The sequence below is a fragment of the Phaethon aethereus genome (genome assembly GCF_964289735.1).
Source record: "Phaethon aethereus genome assembly, chromosome: 8".
Classification (NCBI taxonomy): Eukaryota; Metazoa; Chordata; class Aves; order Phaethontiformes; family Phaethontidae; genus Phaethon; species Phaethon aethereus.
In genome coordinates, this window is record NC_138584.1 from 26,096,470 (window position 1) to 26,115,560 (window position 19,091).

Consider the following 19,091-nt stretch of genomic DNA (forward strand, 5'->3'; position numbering starts at 1 on the left):
CTGTGTGGGTCGGGTGTGCTTTCATCCCATAGGGAAGAGGAAAGCATTCATAGCGGAGCAAAAACTTCCACCCTGAGACAATGCTGAGTAGGACAGCCAGGGTCACACCTCTAGGATGCTATATGAAAAGGTGAAGGAGCAAGCTCTTTGCTTCAGAAGGAAGGAAAGGAATAAGCTACAGCAAAGATGCGTTGCTTTGACTGGGCCAGGAACTGTCAACGTAAGGAGGAAGGCTAATTAATTTCTACAGCAGAGCTCTGAGAGTTTACAATAAACTCTCAGATAGGCAAAAATAACAGCTTGTCCTGAATTCTCCCATTCTGAAAGAAGGTAGCATTGAGCATAATATCAGAAAGAGCAGTCTGATGGAAATGAGCACTGCTGCATGTTTTTCTGGCCGAGAGAACTGTGTGCAGTACATCAGGGCTTGGCGTGTGGCAGAAGGTCAGAGCCGATTCTGAGAATCCAGTAACAATAGAGTCATCACGGACACAGGTGCTTCCGGAATTGATCTTGCAATTTGACTGTTTCCAATTAAATGTGAAGCAGCTGTGGCCCTTTATCTGCTCAAGTCACTGGAATCCATCTGAGGGAAACTTTCTTCCACCTCCTCATCTCTCCCCACCCCAAGTATGCAGCTCTGCTTTCTGAAGACAGAGAACGGGCAGGGACAGCCAGTTGGCAGAAACCCCACCAAAAAATGTTGTCTTTCTTATCTCAGGGCAAAGCAATGAGATACTGATTCAGCCATTCATTTTCCAGTGCCTTTATTTGGGGACAAGGAGGACAGCCAGCAAAATAAGAAGCAAATACGAATGCTGCTGAAGGTTGTCAGGCAAACAGATTCAGGACACTTTCCCTCAGGCAACAAAATAAACAAATGAAGCCAACGTGAGGATAAGTTCTCAACTGTTTACGTCATTGTTCTGCATGCCGAGTACAAGAGGGTTTCTTTTACAGAAAGGGATCAAGCTTTAAAGAAGTTTTCAATAGTCAGCTTCTGGGATTCTAGAACAGGCTCAGGAAGGTCAACACTGAGCCACCAGGCAGATCAATGGGAGCTAGAGGGTTTCAGAAATCCAGTCAGTTTGAGATCCCAAATAGTTCCACACCACCTAAATGTACTTTATATGAACTTTTCTTTGCCATTTCATTGATTCTGGAGCCATCAAAGAAGCGTGGCCAGCAGGTCGAGGGAGGGGATTCTGCCTCTCTACTCCGCTCTGGTGAGACCCCACCTGCAGTGCTGTGTCCAGCTCTGGAGCTCTCAGCACAGGAAAGACATGGACCTGTTGGAGAGGGTCCAGAGGAGGCCACAAAAATGATCAGCAGGATGGAGCACCTCTTCTGTGAGGACTGGCTGAGAGAGTTGGGGTTGTTGAGCTTGGAGAAGAGAAGGCTCCAGGGAGATCTTATTGCAGCCTGCCAGTGCTTAACGGGGCTTGGAAGAAAGATGGGGACAGACTTTTTAGCCTGTCGGCTTGTAGTGATAGGACAAGGGGTAATGGTTTTAAACTAAAAGAGGGCAGATTTAGACTAGATATAAGGAAGAAATTTTTCACAATGAGGGTGGTGAAACCCTGGCCCAGGTTGCCCAGAGAGGTGGTAGATGCCCCATCCCTGGAAACATTCAAGGTCAGATTGGATGGGGCTCTGAGCAACCTGATCTAGCTGAAGCTGTCCCTGCTCATTGCAGGGGGGTTGGACTAGATGACCTTTAAAGGTCCCTTCCAACCCAAAGATTCTATGATTCTATTCTATGATTCTAAGGTCTCACTTTACTTTTCCCCAGTACCTGAAGAAAGGGAGAACTTGGCTAAAATTCGTGCTTGTCACTATACAACAGAAATGTGAGACTCCAGGTATTCATTGTGGTTGGCTTAAATAGCAGCCATTTCACAACCAGAAAGCTTAGCATTTTGGACAGAGGAAGCCAACAATCTTCTGGCTTTACCCAGCCTGTATGTAAATGAAAGCATAAACAGATTTGGTCTTTGTCCTGTGTCAGTCTTCCCAAGGCTTTTCTGATACACAGGAACAGAACTGGTTATTTTCTAAAAAGGCATTCTTTTGTCCTTTCTGAAACTGAAATGGATGGCAGAGCTTAAACACCATACTAGTCTATCCCACCTATCTATGGTACCACTGCTTCATTATTATTGTACAATAAAGATCAGGCTACTAATCATTTCAATAATGATGATGATATTAATACTAATATTAAGAATACTGTTCTAGGAATAGAGATATTAAAGAAAAATAGTATTTGCTTTTTTGGCAAGGCAGCACTGGTAGTAAGCAGGATGTAGCAGGACTGCTTTGCTAAAGTTACTTTCATCGTTTCAAATAATGGGGCTTCTGACTTAATCTGAGAAAGACTGTCCTGCCAATTACCGTCAAGAAATCATTGATATTCAGCCAAAACCACCGTTAGTTTCAATACGATCTACCTCCAAATGTCCCTACGTGCCAGCTCAAATTTCTTTGTCTTTCTGGGCACAATCCGTTCACAACAATCCTTTTTTGAATTCCCTCGGCCAAAACATAAGCATGCAGCTGCTTCAGTTTTTTCCAACCCTTGCATTTTTTTCATTGGCTGTCCACCCCCACCAATCTCTACATTAGAGTCCAGCTGATCTTCCCTGAACACTATCCAGTTTTTCAATTGTCAGTGCCAGAATACAATGCAGTGGGCTTGACTCCCTCACACAACTTATTCGGAAGTAAAGCAGAAATGTCTCTTTTGGGTTTCAGCAGAGAAGAGAAATACCTCTTATTTCATGTATGGCTCCACAAGAATAAAGTTGAAAACACCTGCCCCTCTACAGTCCATAAAACAATTTCTATGTGCAAGCAGCTCAAAATCTGTTGAGCTTCTGCTCAATTATTCTAAGTATACATGTGGTTAGTATAGCCACTATCCTGAAACGGTTCCTCTTCTGGGCCTTTCTAACTGTTTTCAAATGTTTTTGTTTCATCATTTAAAAAGGAAAGAGGAGAGCAAAAAACCAACAGTAGGCAAAAATGCAAGGTTCCTTAAGACTCTCAATTACAGCAACATAATCCAAGCATCACAACAATTAACTGGCTGTGCTTTCTGAATATGCTGTCAACTTTTGTCATAACTGTGTTTGACTAGAGTGTCTTTTGCAGCTTGCCCAGAAATCATAGAACACAAGCTATTCTAAAAAAGAGAGACAAAATGGTTTGTAGCAGCCTCCTCATTTCTAAGGGGGGGCCCCAAGCACTTCAGATGGCTACAGCCCCAGCTATGGAACAACGAAAATACAGTCCCTGATGTGCAGGTCTGGGAGTCTCTTTTTTTCCTAAAGGCAGCAAGCTGTTTCCTGTGAATATATTTAAATTCTCTTTATTTAAACTTTCTGTAATCTTCTACTGTTTTTGCACCTTGACTAATGCAGTTGAGTGGCAACTCCGGATTTCTTCACCATGTCATTTATTTTTATTTCTCTATTCTTGTGTAAGACCAGCTGATCTGCCTGGATCATCAGACCATAGGAAAACATACAGAGCATCTAATCTTCATGGAGTACAACCATATGCCTTCTCTCGACTCAATCCAGTACTCATGTACAACAGTGGAAACTTTAATAAAGTTTTGTATGTTCAATCTTCAGAACAGACCCCACTGGAATTAGGCTACTAGTCCAGACAAAGGGACCAACCTGCCCAGTGCTCTGGTCTGGAGCTGGGAACAGAAGCTACCAAGTGTAGGATAATTCAACTGAGGACATAATGCATCATCTTAGGCAGGAGTCCAAGTCCACTTCCTTTCAAGTACATTTCCCCCAGGGGCTGACAATTTTAGGGAAGACGTCATGAACAAGAGACACTGCTGCCAAGGTAGGGGAATGCATACACAGAGGTGCCCCATATTGCAAATAAGTCAACATTAAGCAGTGGCTTTGTTTCAAGTTTCCTGCCCCATCATGTTATTTCAAGTCTGTGATGACGTGTATAGACATATCCCAAGACCATAAAGAGCAAAGACTGTTCTTGGACATCTCTCACAAAACTGTATCTTTCTTTCTTCTCAATGGCTTGCAAACAGCCAATAAACTAATAGTTTCACAATTTCCAGTTGAAATACTTTTCATGGGAAGATTATACTTTCAACTAAATCAAAATTGCTGAGGAAAGTGCCTGCTTCCCCCAGAGGAAAGTTTCTTTGTCAGAAGCTTAGGAACAGTACACCTCAGCTGCTTCAGTACAGTTTGCTTATTTTTTCTGTTTTGCTGTATTTTTAGACACAGGCATTTTTGTTGATTTTAGCCAAAATTTCCAGTTCCAGTCAGCTACAGTGTTTACTGTTCTTCCCCGTACCATGTTGACTTTTCTTTCTCTGCCAAAGTGCTTCTTAAACCTCCTCTGAATATATGCTCTTCCTTATGTTTGACAGCTTTTTCTTCCTCTTTTCCCCATTGTTATTTAAGACTGAGCTTTTATTGCTCGACATATTCCAAGAAGCATTCAGGATAAATGCTCTGTCAAAGACACTTACGTACAGTTGAGCCATATTATATTCTATATGAATCATTATGGACGTTTCACAAGCAAGGTTAGATCAGCCAGATTTTCCAACTATATTAAACATGGCTTTTTCAGATATGATCTACTAGCCCTGTGATTAATTCTTCATATTGAAACTCACCTCATATTTGGACCACGTCATGTCTGCCCACCAGGGACAAGAGCATGCTGCTAACACTTTCTCCTAATGAGGATAACAATCCTATGACAGAGCAATATCAGCCCATTTTTATCTGCAGAGGACAGGGAAAAGGCTAACTTTGCAAAGCTAGATGGTCTTTCACCATCCTTCCCCATTTTATTTTCTATCATATCTTTAGACAGAGATCTCATCTGAATGGCTAGGAAGGAGAAAAGTCTAGGTGAGGAAGGAAGTCAGTTTCACCAGCTGAAGACAATTTCGTGCCATATTTTATCTTATACTAACGAATATTGCCAAGAGCCTGGTAATCAACCCTTCTTGCCTGCTTTACTTGATCAGATAGATAGAGAAGCTCAGGGAATACTGAATCATTTTTTACCTACCCACCACACTTTCCAAGGTGCATCTGCTACACAAAGTCTGGTCCTTCGGACAAAACTGAAATTCCACCTGAAGAAGAGCAGCCTGATAGAGAGGACTGAAAAATTAAGTTGGTGGCAGTCCACTGCCCTGCAACGGAGAAGCAACTAAAAGCCCATGGAGAGAAAAAGACAAAACAGCTATGGGGGAAAATGAGCTGAATGAGATGTTTCTTGAAAACAGAAAGAAACTGTGGCACTTCTGATCTGGTATTGTGAAGCAGCTGTGATATGAATAATCTCCCCAAGTGAAAAAAAATAGCCACTGAGGCTCCATATGTTTCCAAACTCACACAACAGATGCTTTACAATGCACTTTTTGTCTGGAGCTTGGGTGGGAAAGGGAGGTTCCTCATCCCCTCAACCACCTCCTATACTAATGCAATAATCTTGCTTAGTCACAGCAAAAGGGAGAGAAACAAGAAAGGAGAGAAAGTGATTAATAATCTGTGGGCAGCTGCTTACTTTCCAATTGGTTGTCCAGGAGGGGTGTGCTCCACTTCAAATCCTGCTTGTCTCAGTACATCAATCACAGTGTTGTTACCCAGGAAGTGACCTAAAATACAGGTAGAAAATAGTACTGTCAATCAAACTGCTCCTCTCACTTGCTTGAGTTTGTCCCATTGGAACAACAGGTTTGGGAGGCAAGGTTACCAGAAGCTAGACCAGCTCCAAAAGCAAGAAAGGCACATTATACAATTTGTTGTAATTCAGACTCATCTATTCACCACGTAGCCCACTGCAGCCTTTGACACTGGCCAGAGGAAGAGACAGCGTACAGCCTGATACGGTCTTCTCCCATCTTATCTACCCCTCCCTCCTCTCACATGGCCAAGGGACTGGGTGGATAAAACAAAACCTAGATGAGTTGCTAGTCTCATCTTCCACTGCGGTAATTTTTAGTATGTGCATGGACCAAATAAACTTCTGACACAGATATCAGAATGACCCTGCAATAGCAAAAAGCATATTACTAGGGCTTTGACTCATGAATTGGAACAACTTACAACATCATATGTCCACCCTGCCCATCATCGTTTACAGACATCTGCTTATGAAGAAGCTCTGAAGCTGCTATACTGCATTCTCAGTGCTTATCTACCTAAAATGGCAGTGATTCAGGAACTGCTTCATCAACCAGTCTGCCACCTGCAGAGCAGGGTTGGGAGGAGCTGGGATGGTAACCTTATCTCTCCCAAAACATGAAGATTTAGTCCTGTAAATCAGGGCGCTCTGCTAGAAGCGTAAAGGTCGCATTCCTATTCACAGAAGGAACAAAGAGCTCAATAAGTATTGCAGCATGTATGGACCTTGAAAGAGTTTACTTAAGGGAGTCCTATATTCTTGAGGTCTGAACCAAATCCCACTGGAGTCAATAGAAGCCCTCAAAGGGCTTTGGGTACAGACTCAATAAGGCAGTGTAATCCCTCCAAAGCTTTCAACTTATTGTCAGAGTCCCACATTGTTTTCAGGATGGGTTAGCCATATAAAGTAAAGAGGCAGGAAGTCCACTAACAGGTTTATTAAAATCCATGTAGACCAGTAACCTGTCTCCAACTGTAGCCTGTGGTGAATGTTAAATGTATATAAACATATACCTGAATGACACTAAGAAAGGACAGAACAATCCTCCTCCATTATGCCCATTAGCTTCCAGCTCTGCACGGCTGGGTGACCCCCATTTACACTCAGGTCATCCCATCTCACTGCCAGCTCTGAATAGACCAATTCACCACGGATGTGCTCAAGGATCTGCCTCCATGTACTTTTTGCCCTGTGACATCTTGCAGCAGGGAGTTCCACCACGTGCCACGCGTAAAAATGCACTCCTTTGTTTTGCTGCTGCTTGGGGAGTGTGCGCTTGCCTTAAGCACAGTGTTAAGAGTTTGCAGAAGACATTTGTAACCACCTGGCTCCACAGCAGAGCCTAATGCTTTGCATAGAAAAAACAAGGTAGGCAGGACATGCCTGAGTCTCTCTCCATGCATGCCACCGCATAAGGGGCTGGCATAACCGTCAGCAGGGTCACCCCTAGGACACTTCACCCATACTCTAGAAAGTCGCTATGAATTTGAGAGTAATTCAGTTCCTAGCATTCACTAAGCCTGCATCTCTCTGCTCACATTGCCAACAAGGGCGCTAATTTGCATCAGTTGTGGGAATGATGCAGTCGTACGGCTTTCAGTGCAACTTGCAAGCACTGGTAAAAGCTTTTAGCCAAAAGACATTTCTTTAAATGATTAAATGTACATTTGCAGAGCCCTAGTGTGTTCCAGGATTCCTCCACTTCCTTTTAAGAAAACTCAAAATTTGATTTTCCCCTAACTAACTTATAACAAAAGCCAAAGGAGCAGAAAGCAGTCCCAAAAATGTGTTACACACCCTCAGAGATTCAAGAAATGAGACATTTGTGAGTGATTAACTGGATTTGATCATATCCTGTTTTTTTATGCAGTGGCCAAGGCAAACAAAGGTCCCCATTCTGTCACTGGCAAAGTGACACTGAAGAACCAAAATCAAAGGTGTCAAAATCAGAGAGCTTTCTGAGTCCATGGTACAATGCTCTACTTTCCCTGAACCAGAGTCTTAAATGCCAGGAGATTTCTTAATGTAAACAATTGTCCTAAATCCAGCAAATCTTTGACATCATGACAGTACAAAAGAACCTAGTTGTAACTGCTTTAAACCCAGGAAAAAAACTATGCAACGGCTCTGATTCTTCATCCACAAAATGGTAGGACTGTCAACACTGTCAGCTCCTCAGCAAAGCCCACGAGTCCCTTCAAGTGATGGATGAAGACCAAAAGGTGATACCTCTTGGACTTCCCATTCCTGTCCTCTGCGTGGAGACCATGATGAAAGCTGCTAGCTTGTTGGACTGGTGATCTGCTGTGTAGAATGGCAGAAAAACATAAGTGTGGCAAGGTCTGTTTCCGCAGGGTATGTCACCCCGAGTTGTTCAGTCCTCTGCCATACCCCTTTTTCTTGGGAGCTGTCCTCCAGCTAGCCAGAGTTTGTGTCGGATTTGGACTGCAATTACAGGGAACAGAGGAAGTTCCTGCCAAGGTAAAACCCACCCACGTGGGGAATCAATGTCCCCAGAACCTCTTCTGACACCAGGGACTGCATTTGCGTATCATGAAATCTCCTTACCCTCTGCTACAAGCACAAGGCTTATTCCTTTAATTTTGCCTTTCCTAAAATGAAGGAATACCAGCTTCCATTAGAAAAACCGCACCAAACTCCAAATCCCTGAATAAATGAACATCTTCATTGCAAATGTCAATGTGAAGATAGTTATTTCATTTCAGGTCCACAATGCAACACATACTAAAATATTTTCAATACCCCAATTCAACCAAGAGAAGAAAAACAAAAAAAACCCACCCAACCAAAAAGCAACTTCAAGCTGACCCCCAAATAGCTCTCCATTCCACATACATCAACAGAACCTGAAGCTTTAACAACTGCTAGCTAAATGGCATGAGCAGGTCTTTGCAAAAGCTTTACCTTTGGACTCTGCTTAAAATTTTCCTGTTTGCATTATCCCACATACATCCGGGTAAATCACAACCCATCTCATCATCGGCTTGCACTGTTAATACATCCTTTCCACCCGATTGCAAGATTTCTATATGGACCATCTCTGACTTGTACTTGTCTTAACTTCTCTGCTCAGCCAGAATTCACATATTGTGATTGGGTTTTTATCTGTCTGTTTATTTTATGTCACAGTAATGCTGTGTGGCCAACTCATTATCTCATTCAGCACACTACAAGCAACTTGCAGTCATGATCTTCCTCAGTGATGGAAAAACAGAAAATATGCATGCTCAGATCAGCAGCCTTCCCACCCAACACAGACATCTTCTCAACAGTGATCCATGGTATCCCATGGCAACGAGCTCCTCAGGATCAGAGATATGTAGAAGAGGAAGGCTTGAAGAAAAAGGTGGCACTTGAAAGGTCCACTGCAGGTGGGTAAAGTGAAACATGAAGACACCCTCATGTCATTGCTGTGTCTTGGCTTGCCTCCTGCTGCTAAGTCCACCACAACTATTCTTCCCAGTTTTAAAATCCAGGAAGATTTTCTATATGAGAAATTTCTTCCATAAAATGACTCTCTGTGGTCACGTACAACTTGAGATAAGCATTCACTTCTTAGATATTGACAACAATGTAATGCTCTTCACAGCTTATGGCAGGTAATGAAAACCAATTTAACCTGTGTATTAGAGACAATTAAGCTCAGCATCAGTGAAAAACATCAAATCCCTGTCTCTAGCTGCCCATACGTGCAAACAAAATATGCAATACTTGCCAAATTTTTTATAACATCAGTGGATTTTTGTTTATAGATATAAAAGAATGAACTCTCTCTCTCTATGCCTGTGTATATGCTTCTTCTGCTAAAAACACCTAAAAATTTCTCTGCCTGGCCTGGAAATTTTCATTTAAAAAAATAAAGAAAGTATAACTATTGAAAAGTTAGTGCATCTAGAAACATATCAGGAATGTTCTTGCTTCTCCATCACTATTCATTCTCCAGTCTAAACCTGAATAAACTAGTCCTTCAGTACTAACCAAATTTACCTTCACAGCTGATGAAAACTGGATCCAAGAGGTCAGAACGCCAACTACCTTGGGAAATCCATGCAAGTATGGGAAGAGGAGAGGAAACAGACATAAAAGATTTTCTAGATAAGGACTTGAAGTGAAAGTCTGTACTCTGGCATGGAGACACAGTACAGCCTCTCCTAACAGGTTAAGATAAAGTTTTTTTAAAAAAAAAAAAAAAAAAAAAAAAAGTGGATGCAGTCCTTCTACCCTCTAAGGATAAGGAGACACTCATGGGATTTGCTTGAGGACAAGACCTAGTGCTAAACACAAAGTCATTTTGTAGTTTGAACACAAATGCAGTGGAGTGGCTACCATGGCTCACTGTACTTTGGGGGTGTTTCTTCCCTAAATTTCATGAGGCCAAGATTATTCTCCTTTCACTCGTGTCTTGTTTTTTTGAGACAGAGGATCTGGAGACACTGGAGGAACACGTTATACAGCAGAGTTGCTAACATTAATCAAACACCTTTCGTCCCTGGTTTGCTTTTTTATTTTTAATTAAGAACTGTGCTTTGGACTACAGAACGCAGATGCACGTAATGCATTTCCTTATCTCCCCAAGGTTTCATTTTTCACTGGAAGAAAGAAAGAATAAATCACACTGTTTTTTTACTAAAAGGTGAAAAATACATGGTTTCCTTAAAGCATGAGCATGCACACACACACTCTGCTGAAAAAACGCATTTTCTTCCTTTCTTAGTGGAATATCCTGAGGCAGCGAGAAATACACTTCTCAGCCAACTCTAACAATAACAGACACGTATTTTCTAATTGACCACAGAAACTAAAGCTCTCCATTACCATTTCAGACATTCTGGTGACCTCCATCAACAGCATACCTAAGCATAAGGTTGCATCCCTCAAAAGTTAAATGAACTTGGGAGTTCCTACACAGAAAAATATAACCTTGTTTTGATGACAGAATCAGGAAAAATGTTTTTAAGCAAATATTATGTACTTTATCTAGGTCTAGAGATCTACTACAAATTATTTTGTCTCTTCATTTCACAATTCTTTGTTCCATGGCTTAGAAGGATAAAGGGGTACAAAGGAGCAAGAGATAATTCCCTTACAAAGGACCTCCATTGCCAGAGCCTTTGAAGTTGTGCTAAAAAAGCCTTGCTAGCCCATTAGCTGACACACAGCAGAAACCTGAACTGTTTCCATGCACACTACAAGCAGAGCTATTTTCTGCACAATTAGTCATAAAAAGGGCCAATGTAAACTGTGTCGGGAGGTCTCAATTCTTTACATTCTCCACACAGTGAATCAGACATTATGTATAACGTTTTGTTGCCATTTAGACCTCGGGCTGGTTTGCAATCAGGAGGCGGCAGTCTCTATTCCTCCTCCTCACTTGAAGCTGATTTTCAAGCCTCTTGGCACCACCAGAGTGTTTATGGGAGTTAGGCTTCACAAGAGTTAGTGTAGGCAAAAACGCAAATGGCAAAAGCTGCATGTTCATAGTTGGGGCAAATACTTACTGGTTCCTTTGCTTGCTGCCTCCAAAAGTACGCTTCCATTTCTCTGAGAACGGTCAAACTGAATATTTTCAAAGCTGAACGACGAACATGTCAAGAAAAGGCTGTAGTAAGGAGCTACAGCAAACAGTTCAGGCAATGAATTTTATCTGAATTTGCTAATTTCTCTAATATGCATTCCACTCTAACCCAACGGTCTCTGGGCAACAGCATGAATTTACTGGAGGGATCCACATGACACCCCCCGTTACTGTTTCCTGCCATGGCAGATGTCCCAGATACATGATGGGGAATCAGTTTTGTGGAAAAACCCTCCAAATTTTTAATTTGCTTCCACTCCTCCTCCAGCATCATAGCTGCTTCTATCCCTGCACCCAGCCGTTCTTTGCTAATGAGTATCATCCTTTCAAAATTGGAGGCTCTTTCGCCCTCTCTCATGACTACTCAGATTTAGACTGCTATTGCTGCCAGAGGATTGCTCCTCTTTGTTCCTAAACCACTTACTTTCCTGAAATCTCACTGTAGTGGTAGGGATTGCCTTGAATCAGTATCTTGAGTGCACTTTGACAAGGAGCAAACATTGGATTTGTGCACAGATCTTGCTTTTGCAAGTTGGATCTAGATGTATCTAAAAGTTTCCTCCAGCCTGAGTACCTTCTAATGTGAAGTGTCTTATCAGAGCCTAAGGAATGAAACCAGGTAATGGATTAGGTGGGTGATATGCAGCATCTAGTGAGGAGTAAGATGTTAGGACTGTCTGAAAATGTTGATTTTAGATATTACTGAAAATGTGAAGAAAATTAATGCTAGTGAGGAATTTTATGGGAACAGCTGGAAGGACCTCAGTGTCCTTCCACTTCCCCCAGTTAGTACAAAACAACATGAGCCATACTCGATGCCAGAGGATGAGACATATACTGTATGTATCATCAGCATCCCAAATGCATCCCTACGCACACCTCAGACAGACCAGATATAACAAAAGCTTCCTAGAGGCTGGTGTTGGGGTTCAAACCAAGAGCTGCGTGTGGGCTTTCCAAAGAGAAAGTGACTTTCAATGATATAGAACTGAGAGTGCCCTGGGGCAACTCCTGGGTAGTAATAGGACCCAAATACTATGGACAACAGATGCTATAAGAGACAAGCTCATGTCTGAAGGAATTGGCACTCCACAGAAACTCAGCAGCCTCAGAGAGCACCTTCACTAGGTTTGTTGGTGTTACCCCAAGCACCCTTGCCATAAAGGAGAGTGCTCAGTGCTGAGACAAAGCTAGGAACTGTGCACCCCCCCTTTCAGAAAAGTCTGTCACCCCAGGTTGTTGGCTTTCGCTCTGCAGGACGCGGTTTTGCACTTGGAAATTTCACCATTATGCAAAAAGCTGGGGACGAGAGCTGGAGATGCAGGGAACGAGCTTTCTTCCTTCCCTGTTTGGCAGGAGTATCTGAGCCCAAAGCATGTCTTAAAAAATACTTTGTACAAGCCACGTGCAATGGTCTTGTAAAGTAAGCTTTCATCATAGGCTCCTTACATCAGGCCACCCCTTCTCCAAGGCAGATGGAGAAATCATTTTCCCTCTCGTTTGATGTTGCTGTTCTCCGCAGTTGTAAGGAACTGACTCATAGCCACTTTCGGACAGTCACGGGAAGCAAAGCAATAAAACATAAAAGGCCAAAGTGTGCAGCACTTTGAACATCCAGCAATCCTCCTATGGCTCTCCTTCATTCTTTCCTTGCATGTAATCACCTCTCTCCCCTCTCACCCGTGAGCACTTACAGAATATGCTCTGGAGAAAGGCCACACCATAGCTGGTGGGAGGGAGAATGGAGCGATGAGGAGCCAAAAGTTGAGGGGGTTATTCCAGATTGATGCCAGAGTAATGGAGCACAGATTTGTGTTTCCCTGGGGCGTCTTTAAGATCTGCAGTACAATACTATACTCAGAGCATCCCAGTCTGAAGGACAGACAGAGTCCCACAGCCGCCTTCTATTTTCTTGCTGCCCCTTGCTATAATAAACTCCCCTCATGTCTTCCCCCTTCTGCTCTTCCTCTCTGCACAGCCCCTCTGAGCATCCCTCCTGTTGAGGCCTAGAGCTATTCTGGGGGCACCCAAATGTCACACACTGGAAATCCTTCTCTGGAAGTGGTCTGGAGTGCAATGCACAGAGCCCTCAACAGGCTCAGTATGAGATGGAACTGAGCTTACCAGTTTGAGACTGGTGCCATGCTGGCATAACTCTCTGCTTTCAGACCCAATAGAGTGCTATCATGTGGGCTCAGCCACTCAGTTCTGCGCTATCTTCAAAGCCTTTGCACACCTTCCCTACCAGACTTGCCCAAAGTATATGATAAGGAAAACAATAAAATGATTTCTTTTTTTTTTTTTTTTAAACAAAAAGCTCAATTTTCTTTAAGTCTAAACCAGCTGTTTCGTTTAGGTTAAGAAAAACAACACAAGTGAGAACTGAAGTGAGGTCACCTCCCAAGCATCTCCTCTGGCCTCTGTGTCAGACCACAGTGACAACTGAGCTGTGTCAGGCCAACACAACAACAGGGTTCATAGCTGCTTCAGATATTGCAAAATGAAGTCAAAATGAAGTGACTAGTCTGAGCTGGTCAGGCTCACTGGAGAGGATGGGTACCTCCACAGAGCAATTCATTCCAACATCTCAAATACCCGGTTTGGGAAGAAGATAAGCCCTCTGTGCAATTCTTTCTCCATTGACCATGTGAGTTTAAATAGCTCCTTTAGCCTCAGCCTCTACCAGACATGGCATGATGCCCCACCAAGCTACCTTACCACTGCCCAGAAGCTCCTGAACACTGCACAGAGACCATCCTTCCCCCTTCTGCCCTGTCCTCCACCTTTCTTGCTGTGCCAGAGTTTGCATGAGAGGGGGAACTGTGCTGGACAATCTGCTCTGGTTGGTTATGGAGCCTTTTGCGCTACTTCATATTCTAGATTTACTTACATAGCGTTAGAGAAATTTTCCACAAAGAGAAGGTCCAACAGAGAATGATCCTTTCAGTACATATTCTTAAAGAAATAACTCACTGGATCTTAGGGATTCAAGTTTAAAGGGCAGAGGGAGCTGGATGAGTAGCTCACAATATCCTATTACCTCAGCCCAGTACATTTGAGACATGATGAATTCAATCCCTTCCTGACTATGCTGAGGGAAAGGTCCCTTGGGGGGTAAACAACAAAGCCTACAGATTTGAAGCATTTACTTTCTAGAATGCATTTGTTGAGTTTGCTGGTATAAGCTGAAACAACCTTCCAAGACAAGAGATCTATAGGAGGAAAAAGACATGGGTACGGCTGAAGTAAAGGTTTGCCCATTATTTTGTACCCAGGTTTTACTGTGAGCGAAGACAGGGCTTGCCCAGTCTGAGACATTGCATGGAGGATGGTTATTGGCATTTTCCCCTACAGCAGAATGCCACAGCTTCATGGGATTTTCTTTTTTTTTCGTGTGTGCATGCTCCTCACTGAATCATGTTGTTGGGAACACACCTTTTACACAAAGATGTGATGTAAGGTGTGACTGGAGGTGTGTGCCAGGGAACATGTTGCCGTGTCCCTTGTGATCCTCTCCAATGGACAGGGCCAATATACAAAATCTTGGGAACTTCACCCATCACCAGCACTGCAGCAGGAAACGAGGAGATGAATCTGAGGAAAATCTAGAGAAAAACAGCATCTCTAAGAGTCTTCTCAGGGTGCTGAGACATCTTTGAGACTGGCCCAACCAGCTAGGACCATCAGATCACCTAAGTACAGACAGTCTGGTATGAAATGCACTGTCTTTACGTATAATATTGTTTGCCATTTGTCATCAACACCTCAAGCAGTGAGGAAATCAGTAAGGAAATGCAGTCTCTTTTTTTGCCCGAGGTGCCTCATTATTGTGGTTGCAGCCTTGCTGAAGTAGACAACACGCTTCCATCTGAACCAAAGGTATCAGCTCTTTTCACATAGGTCACTGCCAGGCCCCCCGGACAGCTGCCACAGTAAAGTCCCGACAGCTGGCGCTGGGCAGGTAGCCTCCGAGCGAAGTGTTTCATATCCCATCGCAAATCCCCCGAGCCATCCTGAACTTGTCTGGAATGCACATGGACCTGCTTGCCAAAGCCAGGCAAGGGATGGGGGCAGAGGGGGGAGAAAACTTGTTTCTATACCTCCTTTGCTCACGCTTTGCAAAGAAGGTAACCATGAATGGGTTTCTGAAACGCCTACAATGACTTGAGTCTCAGGGCAGCTTCGAGCCTTGGAAAGCAGAGTATGTCACTGAACTTGTGAAGACATTTCTGAGGCATGGCCCAGCAAGGACCAGATGTTGTGGGACCTCAGCTTTTCTTAGGACATAGCCAGTACTAGCAAATACAGAGTCTTTGCCTGGCTCAGGCAAAAGCTTCTGGCAGGTAATAAGGATGTACTTAGTAGCTTACTGTAGGAAAAAACAAAGTGATGAGGACCCTGGTATATCAGTGCAGGCTCTGGGAATCACAAGTTTAGTGACTTTCAGAGCTGGACTACTGAGTTTGTTTAACCCTTTTTGGCCTCATGGATGCCTTTGGCTTCCACCATATCCTGTGGCCGCATTGCAATTATGCACGGTGTGAAACAGCTCTTCCCTGTGTTTATTTTGAACCTGTCCACTGATCATTTCATTAGGCCCCTCCCAGTTCCTCCAGTTTGCTCAAGCACATCTCTAAACTGAATTAAAAAAAAATTGTAATCTTGCTCTAGGGTGAGATTAAACTATGCCAGGAAAGTTAGTTGAGGGCAATGTCTGTCAAATCTGTGAAATTATTTCAAAATACTACCAGTCAAACTGTCATTTTCTGTTTGAAAATGAGTCTGAAAACCACACATCAAAGCTCCCAGTTGACAGGACGTGGATCCTTGCTTGTTCTTTCTGGTTTTGACCTCATAGTCAATTATTTTACAGGTTACACTGGTTTCTTCATCTCTTTCAGAAGCCCCTTTCTGGTATTTGCATTGTGGATGTCTCAGGTGAAAAACATGGTGATGCCATAGCGCAAAGCACAGTGATTCCTCAGCAAATTGCTGGCCCTTAAAAGTTTATGGGTGCAGGACAAGCTCTGTGCTGGAGCAGAGTACCGATGCCTTCTAGCCCACTTCTTGAGCTGTGCCCTGCTGGCATAAGAAAAAGGAAGCCATTTTACCAGATTTTTTTTTTTTTTTAAAAAAAAAGCAGCTCTTCAAGAAAACCAAAACCTAGCCTTCGTATTATCTTTTAAAATATAACAATGTGGAGCTTTTAAGACTGTCACTGGTTCATGCTTTTTCCAGAAAAATCCAGCTGGCCACTGGATGTCACTGTTGTTGCAGAAAAATATAACAGAAGGTTCACAAATCAGGCTGTGAATAAGGTGAGGTGAAGTCACCCAAAACCTGGAAATGGCCTTTTCTTTCAGTTAACCAGCACAGCGCTGGTAGCATTTGGAGGTGGCACTCAACGGCGCTGAGGTCTCCACCGTCATCTGAGGGCAAGTCCTCCGTGGAGCTCATGGACTCTGACTCACCATGTGTGTCCCCTCTTCTTGCTAGTTCCCCTCTGGTTTTACTGAGATGTGTCCCCAGTGAGCCCCTGGGTCTGCACGACACATCCAACCTGGTCTCCAGTTTGGACTCAATCCTTTCTCTTCTGCCCTATAGCAGAGCCCACTGCAGCAAGCACATTTCCAAGTCTGTCCTTGATCATGGATTAAAAGCAATTACACATAGTTTTGCTCTGTGGTTTTACCTGGCGCTGCTGAAAGGGCAGTTTAGCGTAGCTGCATGACTTCCAAGGTTTGAGCTCCATCAAAACCAGCTATATATTAAGTAGATTATTTGCCTCCTCTGAACTACACCAGGCATCTCCAAATCCACCCAACCACACAGAGGAAACCTGCCCTGAAGGACCTTCCTGAACCTTTTAATTCAGCTAAGGATGCCTTTGCACAATCATGGTGAGCCTCACCAGCGCAGGCAACGAATTTTTTCAAGAAGTGCTTTGAGGCTGCAGGCTGAGGCCCTTCCCTCTGTGAAAACAGGAGAACCAAGCCCCAGGAGTCCACAAAACCCTTTCAGATTGGGGTCACGATGTGCAGATAGTGCCGCTGTGGCATTTCAGGAGGTATAAATTAGGACTTGCTTCCCACCTTACACTCCAAGGTCAAGGCTTGCTGCTTGATTCATGTCTGCTCTAACACCAGGAAGCAAACACACAAATCGAGGCAGATCAAAACAACAAACTATTGGCCCTGAGGAGAGAAGGAAGGCAGGAACATACTGCAGATATTTGTTAAGCTGTTTAATATGGTGTTGCAAGACCCTCAGATACATGTGGTGTGGGAAGAGATCTGGAGTACCTACATCTGGAGATCTAACTATTTTGAAATACAAAGCATGCCCAAGGCTGTGGAATAATAGAAAACTGGGCTAGAAAGCACCCATTTTAGTCCATCTAAATGTCACAAATCAGGACCAACTCTGCCTGGGCATGATGGATCAGATCAGCTTTGACCCTAAGGATGTTGGTATAAATTAGAAAAATGATCTCCATAGGACACTTTGACCACGATTTTTTAAAAGCATTAGGAGGTTCTTTGGCTGTGTCTTTTCTTCATTATTTTTTCTTTCTTTAAAAGTAAAACAGAAGAAAGAAACCCTTTGGGGAGGATGGACAGTCCTCTGGCTAAAGGTCCTGTGTTGGAAGGAGTGGAGGTTTCTAGCCAGCAATGGCAAAGACTCTACTGGGACAGCTCAGTAAATCTTATCTGTCAAAGAGTCAATCCGTGTAGTGGGAAAAGAACAGAAAACAGTCTTGCAGTATTTAGAGATTCTCAGTTGTAAAGGTGCTGTATGAATACAAACAGTGGTCACTCCTGAGCTCATATGCCACCTCTCTTGGACATCGCCTGTCACAACCCAACAGTGATGAGCTCCATCCTGCAAATACTTCCGTTCGTAAGCTACTTTGTGCATGCAAACAGTTGTATCAAACCTCCACATCCCCGTGCGCAAAGGATAACCTTGCGCACAGATATTAAACTTAATTGAACAAAAGTCACAGAAAGCTGTACTCCTGAAGTACAAAAATTCATACACGCTATGCCTGCAGAGAGGTTCTTTTTATTACAAATTCATTCCTAATTAGACTATCAAATGTGTATCTACATTCCACTCTAATATTTATCTTCATGAATTCCACCCACACAGAGCTATTCTCAGCCACATGGCCAAACATCCTGACTAATTTCAATTTAGTTTTTTTTCTGTATAAATGTATAAACACACAGATTTTCTATATACATCCATGTTTCGAGCAAGCAGAAATATTTGATTTGAATCACCACTGCCTTACTCTGGTTTTACGCTCATATAAACACTAGTGGTTTTCACCATTATCTCCTGCTGCCCAGCTGTGAACACTGGGGAGAAGGAGCAACGATGAAAATAAGCATAATTTATCTGAATATCTCTCTCATAACATTGGCCCAGTGAGCAGTCTCCTAGTAAAACCAAAAAGACGGAGATTCAGTGACCCTGTCAGTTTTCCATGACACGGCTATCCACTCTGACACATGGTCACATCCAAAAGTTGAGTAAGTTATTACTGAAGTTTAGCAACCTCAAAATACACACAACAGATTTTGAGAAACATTGTGGTTACGTGGGTTCAAGCACGCTTGAGGAATATGTCAAAATCTAAGCAAACAATCTACGCCTTCGCCGCCTTTCTGTTAACACACAAGTGTGCGCGCACATCACCACGCTTGCGGTGCAATTTGTAGCCCTGTTATTCATAGCCTTCATTAAAGAATAACAGCCCCTGTTTGAGTATCATGAGGCAAAATTGTTCGCA

The 19,091-nt window shown here is 43.2% G+C and overlaps 1 protein-coding gene across 1 annotated transcript in view; it reads right to left on the minus strand.

Annotated features, from left to right (window-relative positions):
- TRABD2B (TraB domain containing 2B) overlaps positions 1-19,091 on the minus strand; it is a gene marked incomplete at its 3' end in the record, with an annotated part of 293,204 nt that overhangs the window by 39,979 nt on the left and 234,134 nt on the right. Inside the window, exon 5 of the mRNA XM_082003217.1 lies at positions 5,578-5,668. Within this exon, the coding sequence (XP_081859343.1) occupies positions 5,578-5,668 (91 nt within the window). The remainder of the gene's footprint in view (positions 1-5,577; positions 5,669-19,091) is intronic.